General features: G+C 33.6%; 1 protein-coding gene across 1 annotated transcript; it reads left to right on the top strand.

The window, feature by feature from the left end:
- Window positions 1-199: 199 nt before the first annotated feature.
- On the top strand, window positions 200-11,249 carry wmd (serine-threonine kinase receptor-associated protein wmd). Its single transcript, XM_089243777.1, has 7 exons — window positions 200-501; window positions 2,678-2,817; window positions 3,055-3,205; window positions 4,563-4,662; window positions 5,829-5,966; window positions 7,073-7,209; window positions 10,937-11,249. Exons 1-7 carry the CDS (start codon window positions 387-389, stop codon window positions 11,155-11,157), a joined length of 1,002 nt encoding a protein of 333 aa, XP_089099903.1. The 5' UTR covers window positions 200-386; the 3' UTR covers window positions 11,158-11,249.
- The last annotated feature ends 1,299 nt before the right edge of the window (window positions 11,250-12,548 follow it).

Raw genomic sequence — 12,548 nt, 5'->3', positions numbered from 1 at the left:
AAATATCAAGGAGCTAAGCAAATGGAGGTAAACAGAGTGAGAAACACGTTTTGTGGGGAAAAAAAAATTAAAATGGATGAAAATAATTATTGATATTATAAAATCAAACTTCAACTATATATATATGAATAGCTTATTTATATATATATTCATTTGAAGTAGTAAAATATGGAAGTCAACTTATTTGTTTTTACTCGGGGATATTTGCACTTTTTTGAAGTGTAATTCCTCTCTGTGTTGTGTGTTGTTTTTTTTTTCTCCCCTCTTTAAATTCCTTCAACTATGTATTTCGCGTTCATTTCTTTCTTCTGATTATTTAAAATCACGATTTCTTTGATCGATTTCGTCTTCATTTTTTCCCACTTATTTTCCGTAAAGAGAAAGGAATGTCCGGGTTGAGGCAAACACCGCTCACTTGCAGTGGCCATACGCGACCGGTTGTCGATTTGGCATTCAGTGAAATAACACCATCGGGCTATTTTCTAATATCTGCTTGTAAAGGTTTGTCCCTTTTTTCTTTTTTTTTAAAACAAGGTTTTGTATGATTTATAATGATTTATTTATATATTCGGATTTATAACTTGGCCGGTGAGTTTATATAATTAATAGTCTATAGGGGTGTACTCCAAAAGTTGGCACCTCAAACCTAATTTTTTAATAAATGAACTAAGCGGCACATTTACAGATAACTTGATTAACCCGCAGTACAGTTCCAGAGCATTTAAGCGGCCCGTAGCACATTTACGGATCACTTAATTGACCCGCAGCACATTTCCAGATCACTCAAGTAGGCCCAAAACATATTTACAGGTCAATTGAGGGACATGTGGTCTGCAGCAAATTTACGGATCACTTAATTGTCCCGCGGCAGATTTTCAGATCACTTTAGTGATATTTGGCATAGTTCCATATCACTTAAGTGGCATTTGGCACAGCTCCACAGCACTTAAGCCACCTGTGATGCATTTTTTCATCATTCAAACTACTCACAGCATAGTTCTAGATCATTCAATTGGCCCATTCTAAATTTCTACGAAACATGAGTGATCCGTGGCACGGTTCCAGATAATTTAAGAGATCCGCAACGCATTTATAGTTAACTTGAGTGGCCCACGATATGTTTTAAAATCAATGAAGTGGCTCACACTCCCCTAAAGATTGAGACCCTTGTTTTTGAGAGACGTGTCACTGGATGTTTTTTCTATATACAGCGGATTTGATAAAGTCCCAAGTTCAGTTTATGTGCACAGGCTTGCGGTTTATTTTTTACTAAATAAAATAATTATTGAATTTATATTCTAATTAGTGCAATTCGATTTTGCTTTTGTTTTGCCATGATGGCTCGCCCAGGCAGGGGGCAGTGTGAGTACTGCTCCCCTCATTATTTGCCCCCCACCACCACATCATGACTTCACCCCCAAATATAAGTCATTAAAAATGATTCGATTGTCATGAAGGCTTGCATCATGGCCCCCGCAATCTACAGCAGGGATTCCCAAGCTGGGACCTTTGCCAGGCCCCCCTCTATTGTGAGTGTATAGCATGAATAAACAAATAATGAGAATTAGCTCTTGAGCTGGAGCCCTGTTAGCCACGCTTCATATAAACTTTGAATACAAGTGAGAAAAACAGATAAATGTTATCATCCAAAAAATCGAAGATCAATATAAGATAAGAAAAAAAATTACTGAAGTTGCGTGTGAAATTTGAATCATAAATTTTTGTACTGCCAGTTGTACACTTTACTAGGCAAATAGCGGGTGCTAGCCATAATACCTACTCATTTTATTTTATTTATTCTTGAACATCCCCTTGTCAGTGATGCCATGTATGTGCTCTCAGATTGGACACCGGGAAAGTGTGACATCACTTCTTGTTCCACCGTACACCAAATAAAAATGTCTGGCTCCATGTACATATCCACAGCTTAAAAAGTTTGTGTTTCAAAATCACGTGGCTTGATGCAAGCAAGAATGTTGAAAATTAAGAGGAACTTTGGTGACATTTATAAAATTATGCTTTAATACACTAAATACACTATGTTGGTGACTGTGGGTGGGGAACATGGAGGTGGGCTGAGGGAATGTGACCCCTGCCCCAATAATTAGTGAATATACATTAAAAACTTGATATAATTACTCTGGGGACCAAGAAAAAATATTGTTATACAGGGATTATCATTATATTGATGCATTTTTTTAACATTGGGCTAAAACCATTTCCTAACAAGACTTGAAAAAATATCATTGTAGAGGAATTTATCATTATATCGTTGTAGTCAGAGGTGCCAACATGATGAAAGCATTATGGGGGGGGGTGAAAGTTGTTGGTTGTCCCATACTATGATTGTAGCGTTTCACCATACAATGCAATGCACCCCCCCCCCCTGCATACAAGCATGAGTCCCGTGACAATGGTAAGACTTGCAACTTTTAGTCCCCCACTCAATGTTTTAGTAATTTTAGCACCTCTGCTGGCGGTGTCACTCAAAACAGAATATTATAGCCTCTCTCTTGGCTGTGTAGCCCATGTTGTTGAAGAACTTGGGTTCTTTTTCAATACTTTTTTTTTTGCATTGAAAACAGTAATTTATTCAGTTTTATCTTCCACTAAAAACAGTTTAATATAAAATTTTATATTGATGGGTAACTCATTCACCAATTTTTTTATTATCAAGATGGTAAGCCAATGTTGCGTCAAGGAGAAACTGGTGACTGGATCGGAACTTTTGTTGGTCATAAAGGTGCAGTATGGGGAGTTGACTTGAACAGAGATGCTACAAGAGCAGCCACTGGTTCCGCTGATTTTGAAGCAAAAGTAACTCATTATATAAAATGTTTCATCTATAAATCTTTCAAATTATGTCAGTGTTCAATGCATATAGCCTATGCCTTTTTGTGGTTGTTGGTACACAGTCTTTTTTATTTACAATCCTTTATTTCAGGAATAGTGAATGGCATTGAGATTGTGGTTCAAAAAATACATTGATTAAATGTTAATTTTTGTGTAATTTTGTAAATTTCACTGAACCGTTTTTCTTATTTTCTTTTGAAGTTATGGGATGCAGTAAGTGGAAAAGAGCTTCACGGATTTCCTCACCCTCACATAGTGAAGAGTGTTAATTTCAATGCTGATGGGAATTTGTTGCTCACTGCCTCTAATGATAAAAAGTTACGAATCTTTGATTTAAGCACTTTAGCAACAAGTGAGTATTATGAGGCAGGTCTTTTAGATTGCTTTATAGTTTCATTTATAAATTTGTTTTTATCATGTTGTAGTGTTAGCTCAAGTTAACAGAAATTTTTTTAAGGGATATTAGATGCGATAGATTTTTCTGATTGGATTTTTTTAAATACTGTTTCTGATTCGAATCAGTAGAAAATATTGTCATACATCAGTGTTTCTCAACTTGTGGTCCACGGGCCAACTCTGGTCCGCAGGCAAACTTGATGGTTTGATTATAAAATGAAATAATATGATGAAATAATATCCTATTGCTGTAATTGATATTGGTAATATCATTATGGGTTCAAATAAAAAAAATTAGACCTTCGTACTAAGGATAATTATATCTTATCAAAGAAAATTTCGTAAAATTGCAATCCTAAATGTAGGATATTGCTAATTAGAGTAAACAAAATGAAATTGTCAACAGATCTGCCAATTATTGTTACAATGTTAAAGCAGGCATCTTCAGCCTGTTGCTCACGAACACTATAGTGCTCCCCGAAGCACTCAGAGTGCTCTGCTCGTGTCCGATTTAGTGCTCGCGAGTGCTTAAACAACATTCTGATTAAACACCTTATACAAATTGCATTCAAGGATTAAAATCATTCTGATTTTCCATGCATTTGTCACTCAATGGAAGAACACGCTGCAAGTTTTTACTTGCAGTAAGTGTGTTCTTCCTTTGATGATGTGTACACGCAGTGCTCACGACTAGAAAAAGGTTCAAGGCCTCTGGTCTAAAGCCTGTAAAAATAAAGGGTCTCTATAAATCGCAGTGAAAAAAAATTATTTTATGGGGAAAAAAAATTTCATAGACCAGGTGACCATATTTCACTGAAAATAAAATAATTGAAAATTGGGATTTTAAGTACAACAAAATATGCCAAATGTCGCCAGTCTGCACAATTCAGCAATTGTTGCTGAAATTACTGAAAACAAGCAATGGGTGCAAAATGAAAGGCTATTGGCAATTCTAATGAATCGCAATGCAGTTCATGGAATTATCCACAATATAATTTACAATGCTGCAAAAATGATCTCCATTCAGTTTTAGCAAAGATCATAAATTCAAATAAGCTTCATTGAAAAAAAATGGACAGTGTTGTACAAAGTCGACCAAAAATATATGAAAAATAGAGAATGTCCCTCAAAATACAGAACATATGATCATATGCTGTAAATTAGTGATCCATTTGATCGCTTCAAGCGTAATACTTGTTCTTGGGTAAAGAAAGGTTGAGAACCCTTGCCATATATATAATGCTCACATATATTATAAATACTGGCATCTAATCTAACATGAAACCTGTTAAGCAGCATATTTTTATTTCCAGCATCTGATCCATTGAGCGGCCATACATCTGCATTGAAAACTGCACTATTTATTAATGGTGGAAGACAAGCAGTCAGTGCTGCTGATGATAAATCAATAAGGTAAAAATTCATAAGTTTTCCCTAACCTTAAAAACCAGCTGTAAAGGTATTAAGAAGTTACTGCAAAGTGGTTAAAATGAAAATTTTAAATTGGAAGTTATAAGATTTTCATCTGGTTGATTCTCTTCATTTTATGTCAACATTCAATAATTAAAAATATATTCTTTGAATATTTCATAAGTACTGTATTAAATATTTAGAAAATACAGAATTGAATTCTTTTTTTAAAAAAAAAGTCAACTCGCAATAAGTCAAACTCTGATAACTTGAATATCTATTTAAATCAAAGTTTTCGCTCGGTCCCAGAACTTTTTCCGTATTTGATTGTTGAAATTTTCCTTTGGCTCAAAGTTTTCTTCCTTTAAGTTGGGAGAAAAGTTTTCTGAAATGAGAGAGATTTTAAATGGCGTTTATATAGCAATAAAATTTAACAGATTTGAATGTAGCAGATTTGTTTGTCTGCTTAAGAAAAAGTGAATGTCTTTCTCTTTAAAGATGGGCAAAAAATAAAAACAGTCAAAAATCACTATTTTTTGACAGAAAATTATCTTGCATAAACTTTATTTATAATTTGTTTCATTTATACAAGTATCATGTATGCATCCATTTCCATAATACAGTATGAATGTCTAGTTTTATTTCTAAGTATACTTATTCAATAATCAAATATGATTAGATTAGAATAACTTATCTTTTCAAATTTCTTCATCTCCAGTAGCTTGACATGATTTACTGATATGATATTCGTGAATAGTGCCGTTATTTTAAAAAATCTTTTTCCCACACTTTGGAATTTCCAACAAGCTGAACTAATGATAGCTCAGAAGTATTTTTGTCAATCGCTGCACATTCAACTTGTTGAGATTTGACTGTATATGGATTTCTTCATGAGAAACATGGATTCTTTGAAAATTCTAAAAAAAATTATTCAGACTTTGATAAATAAGTGCCGAAAGAAGAAAAACTTTAAACCCTCAGTGGGCACTTCAAACTGCAAAGAGTTATTTAAAAAAACAACAAGTGTTTTAATATTTTGAGTTATTAACTCTAGCTCATTGTGAAATTATTTGACTGTGAGCATGTGTTTTGCAGATGCTCTTAATGATACAACATATTTTTTTTAGATAAAAACTAAACTATTATTTTTCATATTATTCATTTCCTAGATTATGGGATCTTGTGAGTCAACAGGAAATTAGGAAGCTGGAATTCAACTCTAATCCAAGTAGCTTAGAATTGTCAAGAGATGGGAACTTTCTAGTCGTTACTCATGGGCATTCTGTTTGTTTTTTTGATGCTAATAGGTGATTATTTGTGCCATTTGATTTGTATTTTTTATTTTGTGTAAATGAGAGTTAATTTTTATTGACTATATGCAGTTAGACCTTACTTTAATTTCATGAACCCTAAAGACAGATATTATAGGTGGGGGTTGATGTCAGAATTAGAAGACATTATACTGAGGTCTAACTGCATTATGGCAGAAGTTCTCAAACCTTTGACATCCATGGCTCATGAGTTAAACTGTAATGATTTAGTAATAATCTGGATCAGTGGTTCTCAACCTTGCAGCCCGGTTTCATTCATTTTTGTGATTTTAAGGTCCAGTCAAATGCATGACCAACAGAAAATGAATGAGGAAAAATGAAACGGCTAACCACTCACGACTCTGTATGAATGATGTTGGGGATCAGTATCAGGCCGCGGACCCAGCGGTCGAGAAACGCTGATTTAGATGGATTAATTCATAATGCAGATAAACAGGAATGCTTTGAAATTTATTCACAACTTGGAGATGTACCTTACCAAACTATACTGATGTTCTTTTTTAGAAGCACTAGGATTTTCTATTCTGAATTCAATAACTCTTAGTCCATTCTGTTCATCCCGTTGAAAATGTTAACCACTTCGATTGTATTCCAATGACACCTATGTCCTTCCATTAAAAAAAAAATAGGTCTCATTTCATAGTTCAAGCCCTGTGTGCCAGCAAGAGCTCTTATAATAAGTTCAGTGTTACAAAATATTTTCCTGCATTTTTGAATTCTGGTTATAACATCTTTACGGTACCTGGAGCACCCTAATGAATATAATTATCATATAATCTGGATAAACTTTGCTTCAGTCTAATCACAGAGTAATAATCTTGGCTCTATGCCTCTGAGAGCCACAATACATATTTAGGAACATGCTCTTAGTTTACTTCTCTTCCCATTTGAGGAGCCTGTATTTACTTATGGCTAAGACATTCATGTTTCAGCTCTTTACAGTTAAGAAATGTTTGCTAAATCTGAATCTTCCCTTGTCATAATAAAATAAATGAAATAAAATACTTCATTCAATTTCATTCTTTTGTTTATTGCATTATTAAAATGTTCATCTTCTATTTCTGTTTTTTTCTCTCTCATAGTTGGGAGAAGTTGAAAGAATTTGATGTTCCCACATTAGTGAATACAGTATCACTTCATCCTGACGGCTCATCATTTGTGTGTGGTGGTGATGACTTCAAAATGTACAAGTATGATTATGAAACTGGAAAAGAACTTGGTGAGATATTGTACAATTAAATCCTTGAATGACACTAAACTTTAAAAAAAAAATTAATTATTGAAAAATCTGTGTGCCGGAGGTAAAAATTGCACTTTGTCCATTTTTTTAAATATTGGAATAATTGTGTTAATTTGCTGCTAGCATAATTTTCTTACACTACACAGAGGTATAGGACACTAAGTCTTCTTTTGTGACATGGTGCCTTGTACCTCCGGCATACAAAATCATACTTCAGAATCTACAGAATACATACATGCATAAGCCTACTGTTTTGCAGATATCACCAAGTACAGTCAAACTCTGTTGTTTACAATAACTTCAATAACATTAAAGATTCTGTGAAATGTTGTCATTATAACGGAGGTTGACATTTTCAAGAAATTTTTTTGATAACAATATTTATAATCAGATGCAATGAAATGCTGTACATGAATTGGTTTTTTATTGTGTTTAAAGTAACTGTATTTGATCAAGAAAAATACAAGAAATTTGGACCATAAATCACTAATTCTCACTAAAAATTTTGAGAATTCTCGGCAAAATCACTAAATATTGTTTACAAATTACTCTTTCTAACAAATACTGTGCTACATCAAGACTACTAAAATGTATTGTTAGGGAAAAAATAACAACTGAACATGGCAACTATGTGAGAGGAATATCTATAAAAATATTCATTATTACAAAATTTATAAATTAACTTGACTGTTGATTCTAGTTAAAATCATGAATTAAACTTCGTTGAAGAAACTTCATTTTTATAAAAAAATTTGGGAAGGTACTGGAATTTGTCCTATATGGCTCATATGAATGACCATGTCAACGAACATTTAATTTTTTTTTCCAAGAGACAGACATTTCCTCAGTGTGATGAAAACCATTAAAACAGAATAAAATGTGTTGTTATAAATCCGAGATCATTGCATTTCCATTGCTATTATAAGCAAGGTTTATCGACATTATTTATCATTACAAAAGAGGTTGTTACAGAGCTTGACTGCATTCATGTTTTCGCTATTCTGTCTCTAAAAAAAAATAAAAAAAAGACCAGATTCTGTAACAAACGACCATTTCGCAAATGTCTGTGGCAAGCAAAAAAGGTCTCCTTCCTCACTCTCACCATATAGTTTGATACAATCAAACTTTGGGTTGCAGGGTTGTTTGGTTTAAACCTTGGTATCATCATTTGTTCATTTATGTTCGCATCAGCCAGCTGATGAAACTTTCGTAGTAATAGCAGAGTGACACCATCTTTGGATAAAGAAAACCATTCAGTTCATGAAATGAAACAAATTATAGTATTTAAAATCTAATTTTAAATTTAATTTTAAATAAGATTGAATCAATGAAATCTCAACCTTTTGCTTCATTTCATGAACTTAAAAGTTGCTTTATTTGGAACCAATTGTTATTGCATTACATTGATGTCATGGTATTTTATCATGCACGCCAGCTGTTTTTAATGCCCTTTTTTTCAAAATTTACAAAAAGTTAAGTAGCCAAGATATGTAAAACTTTATACCAGTATAGGATAGCTCATACAATCAAGAACATATGTAAAAATTTTAAATAAATCAGTTGTTAAATTGTATTTTTAAGGATATTTTTCTATTAGAGCATAGTTTTTCACCATGTTAAAGGTATCGACTCCTTTTAAGTATTTTTTTTCTTTTTGCCATGCAAATTTTCATTGCTTCAGAAATATTCATGCAAATTTTCAAGCCATTCTGACCTGTGCCTCTTATTTTATTGTTTTGAAATTGGAATTTTAGTTATAATCACCCTGTATATTGTAAATCATTGCTAATTATTCTGCATTAATTATGTTTCATTATATACATATTTTCCCAGTTTTTTTGCATAATAGCTTCATTATTAAGCACATTGGAAAGTAACTGGAGAAATAATCTTTATTGTATGGTTAATAATAACATTAAGAATTTCCAAACACGGAATAATTAGTTGAGTTAAGCTATAAAATAATTATATTGCAAAAGTTGGTTTTTGTGAAAATGTCAGAAATATTTATAGATTAATCAATATGAAAATATAGTGTTAATTACCTTAATAAAAAATTTATTTCTATTAATTATCAAAAATTTGAATGATTTTTCAGAAATTTTATTGATTTTAATGTAAATGTTTTTTTTACAACCAAAAGTTTTTTTACCAACCCTGTTCGGTTGTAATGTCGATAATTGGGATTCCAGATTGATTTCCATGTAGAATAATGTGCACCTATATGGTGGACCTTGCAATCTATAAAACACTTCAACCGTGAATATAACAAGTTCTTTTGTCACTTCTGCTTCCATTTTCAAGGTGTTTTCCCAAGTAATTCCTACGATTAAAGCTCATATTATTGATATGATATTTCTGTTGTTCTTTTAGTACTTAATGATTACATATTTGACTCTCCGATTGGCTCATTAACATGTCCTGTGTTTTCCCATAATTTTGCCCTTCCAGACTTTCTTAAAATAAATATTTCTGGTTTTTTCCCCCCACTGAAAGCTTACTTTAATTACTTAACCTTTATTAAAATCAGGGAAGATAATTTGATAATTATATTATGATATGGCTATAAATATGAATATTCATCTTGCAAATTTGCCATGGTTTTTTTTTTTTGAGTGAAATACATTTTGATTTACTGCAAACTTGCAATTTAATTCTCCCCAATGGTGGTTTATAAGCAATAATTGACAATTTTGTTGACAATTGGTAGCATTTTCGGTGAGAATCTGTGTTCATGATCCTAACTTCTTGAAATTTTTAAAATAAAATATGGTCACCTAATTGTTATGAAACAACTTCATGCATAATATTCTATTACATCTGATAGAAATTTTTCACCAAAAAAAGGTTTTGAAAATGTCAACCAGGGCCACAATGGTAACTGGATAGTAACAACAAAGTTTTGTGGAATCTTCTATATCGTTATAACCAAGTTTGACTTTATTTGTAGCAACAACCCAGAACGGGATTAGTTTGATGTGTCAACTGAATATAGTAGAATATTTTTGCAACAATGATGTTTGATGGATGTGCCAGATTTTCAGAGCCGTAACTGGGGTGAGCAGGTAGGTCTGGTGCCACGGATGCTGGACCAGAAAGGGTGTAAAATTCACCCTTTAACTGCTTCTTCTATGTGGCAAGAGGTGCCAAAATGCCAGTTTGCCCCGGGTGAAAGTATCTAGTTGCAGCCCAGTCAGAGTAATATGAATAATACATTTAATGCAACTGATACACTGAATGATGTATTTCTTATGAAAAGAACGTATTTTGGCTATTGAAATCTTTTGTTTAATGCAAGCAATATGCAAAGACATGTTTGTGCATCATCAAGCCTGATGCCTTCCCTTCAAACCAACAGCAAAAAAGGAGGATGAGTCTAAAATGAAGATATCCCGTGTCGCCAAGACCAAAGATGGTCAACTCATCTGCTTTGGCTTAGGAAGATTTTGTTGATGGTAGAAATCAAAATAACAAATTTGCCATGGAACTCAGCACTTCGTCTGAACATATTTCCCTGACTTGCATTAGACAAACGATTTTACCAACTGAATCACCTTGTTTGAGTAGAATTGAATCATATTGTGTTGTTCTAACATGGACATGCTCATCACACTCCTTTCTTAAGCAACAGTGGTTTCATGGTTGTAAAAGAAAAATTGAAGATGAATTTTGAATGTTTACTCATGACTTTTTCTATTTCATCCAGACTCTTTCAAAGGTCACTTTGGTCCTGTCCATTGCGTTAGATTCTCCCCAGACGGTGAATTATATGCTAGCGGTAGTGAAGACGGAACTCTTAGACTGTGGCAAAACACAGTTGGTAAGACATATGGATTATGGAAATGTGTACTTCCTGGTGAAGTACCTGCTGGAGATGTCGCTGATTCCACATCTGTAGATGGACAAGTTTTGAAAGCGGAGGCGTGACGAATGTATAATTTTATGAAGATGAATATTTTTTTTCTTGTTAAATGGGAAAGAAGAGATCATTTAGTCATTAAAAATATTTCAGCAATCACTGATGTTGGCTATTTTTTATGATTTGTCAAATAAGTTTACACAGTTTATAGTTTCAAAAATCTTATGAGATATGTATTATGCCTCTAGGATCAGCGGCTCACAACTAAAATGCTATACACCCTGTATATTACATCATTGTATCTCCCCCATTGTCTATCAATGATTGTGGACTTTCACCCTCGATCTTGTGTGCACTCTGTACACTGACTGATACAAATCTCTAAAAATTATAGAAGCAGATGAAGACGAGAGCTGAAATGCCTGGTACTTTGCACCGCCTTGTTTTCGAAGTCTTAAGCTGGTTTTGCAAGTTAGTGCTATTTGAAGACTAGAAAACTTGACATATTAATTCTATCCAATCACAAAGAGCATGGAGTATTGTCTTTGTTCTCTGTCATGAGTGTATCATCTTTTGGCTTTGCGTGTCTCAGTAAGAATTGTGTCATAGATTTAAAGTTTATTTGACATTTTACTATAGGGGGATTGCAAAATTTTTGGAATGTATGGATCACTTCAGTAATCTGGGAATGTCCATAATTAACTTGAATGGCGTAGAACCACACTGGCGGGGGACTGCTTATGTGATCTAAAATTGTCACGTCACTCGAGATCTCTAAATGTGCAATGGATTGTGTGTTCTGGAACTGTTGCACATTACTTAAGTGATATTTGAATGTCTCACTGGCCACTTAGATACTTTGGAATTGTGCCATGGGTCATTCAAGTGATCTGTAAATGTGTCCCTTAGTTCATTTTAACAAAATTGGGTTTGAGGGGGCAAGTCACACCAGAATCTTCAGGACCACATTTAGTCTGCAGGTCAAGGGTTCACATATAAAATGGCTTAAAGGGTCGGTCGCAATGAATTAAGAAATTTTCAATTCTTGACCTTCAAATAGCATTAAAATTAACAGAAATCAATTATAACATATAAAGGTATTTTCTTTGGAAATTTTAATTTTTTTTTCATCTGGGAGACCCACGAGCCCCACCTCCCACGTACATTTCTGATCCCACCAATATGCGTTAGGAGGTGGGGCAGTGCTGGCGAAATTTTGGGGGTTCAGTTTTGCTGACAAGGGGGAGGGGGTCAAAAATGACAAAAAATTTGCTGATATAATACTTGAACGACCTCCCTAAACTACTAAATATTCCATGGCATGTGTAGAATTCTTAATAACTCTCTGTGGCCTCTCGGACCAACCTACCATGACTAAACCAGACATACAACTCACCCATATTCCTCTGTGGAACTTCTGACGAATTGGTACATGTTGGAATGAGTGTATCCGTGTTGT

This window comes from Pholcus phalangioides, unplaced genomic scaffold, assembly GCF_987345545.1.
Source record: "Pholcus phalangioides strain wild (caught in Gottingen) unplaced genomic scaffold, Ppha-v1.0 ptg000015l_1, whole genome shotgun sequence".
Classification (NCBI taxonomy): Eukaryota; Metazoa; Arthropoda; class Arachnida; order Araneae; family Pholcidae; genus Pholcus; species Pholcus phalangioides.
The sequence above is the reverse complement of the archived record's forward strand: the minus strand, read 5'-3'. Positions and strand labels throughout refer to the sequence as shown.

What these genes read in the sequence shown, in the direction of transcription:
- wmd (XM_089243777.1), top strand. Translation starts at nt 387, where the DNA reads ATGTCCGGGTTGAGGCAAACACCGCTCACTTGCAGTGGCCATACGCGA. An exon ending in CCGCTGATTTTGAAGCAAAA is followed by an intron (nt 2,818 to 3,054) that starts GTAACTCATTAT and finishes TTTCTTTTGAAG; the next exon opens with TTATGGGATGCAGTAAGTGG. An exon ending in GCTGATGATAAATCAATAAG is followed by an intron (nt 4,663 to 5,828) that starts GTAAAAATTCAT and finishes TTCATTTCCTAG; the next exon opens with ATTATGGGATCTTGTGAGTC.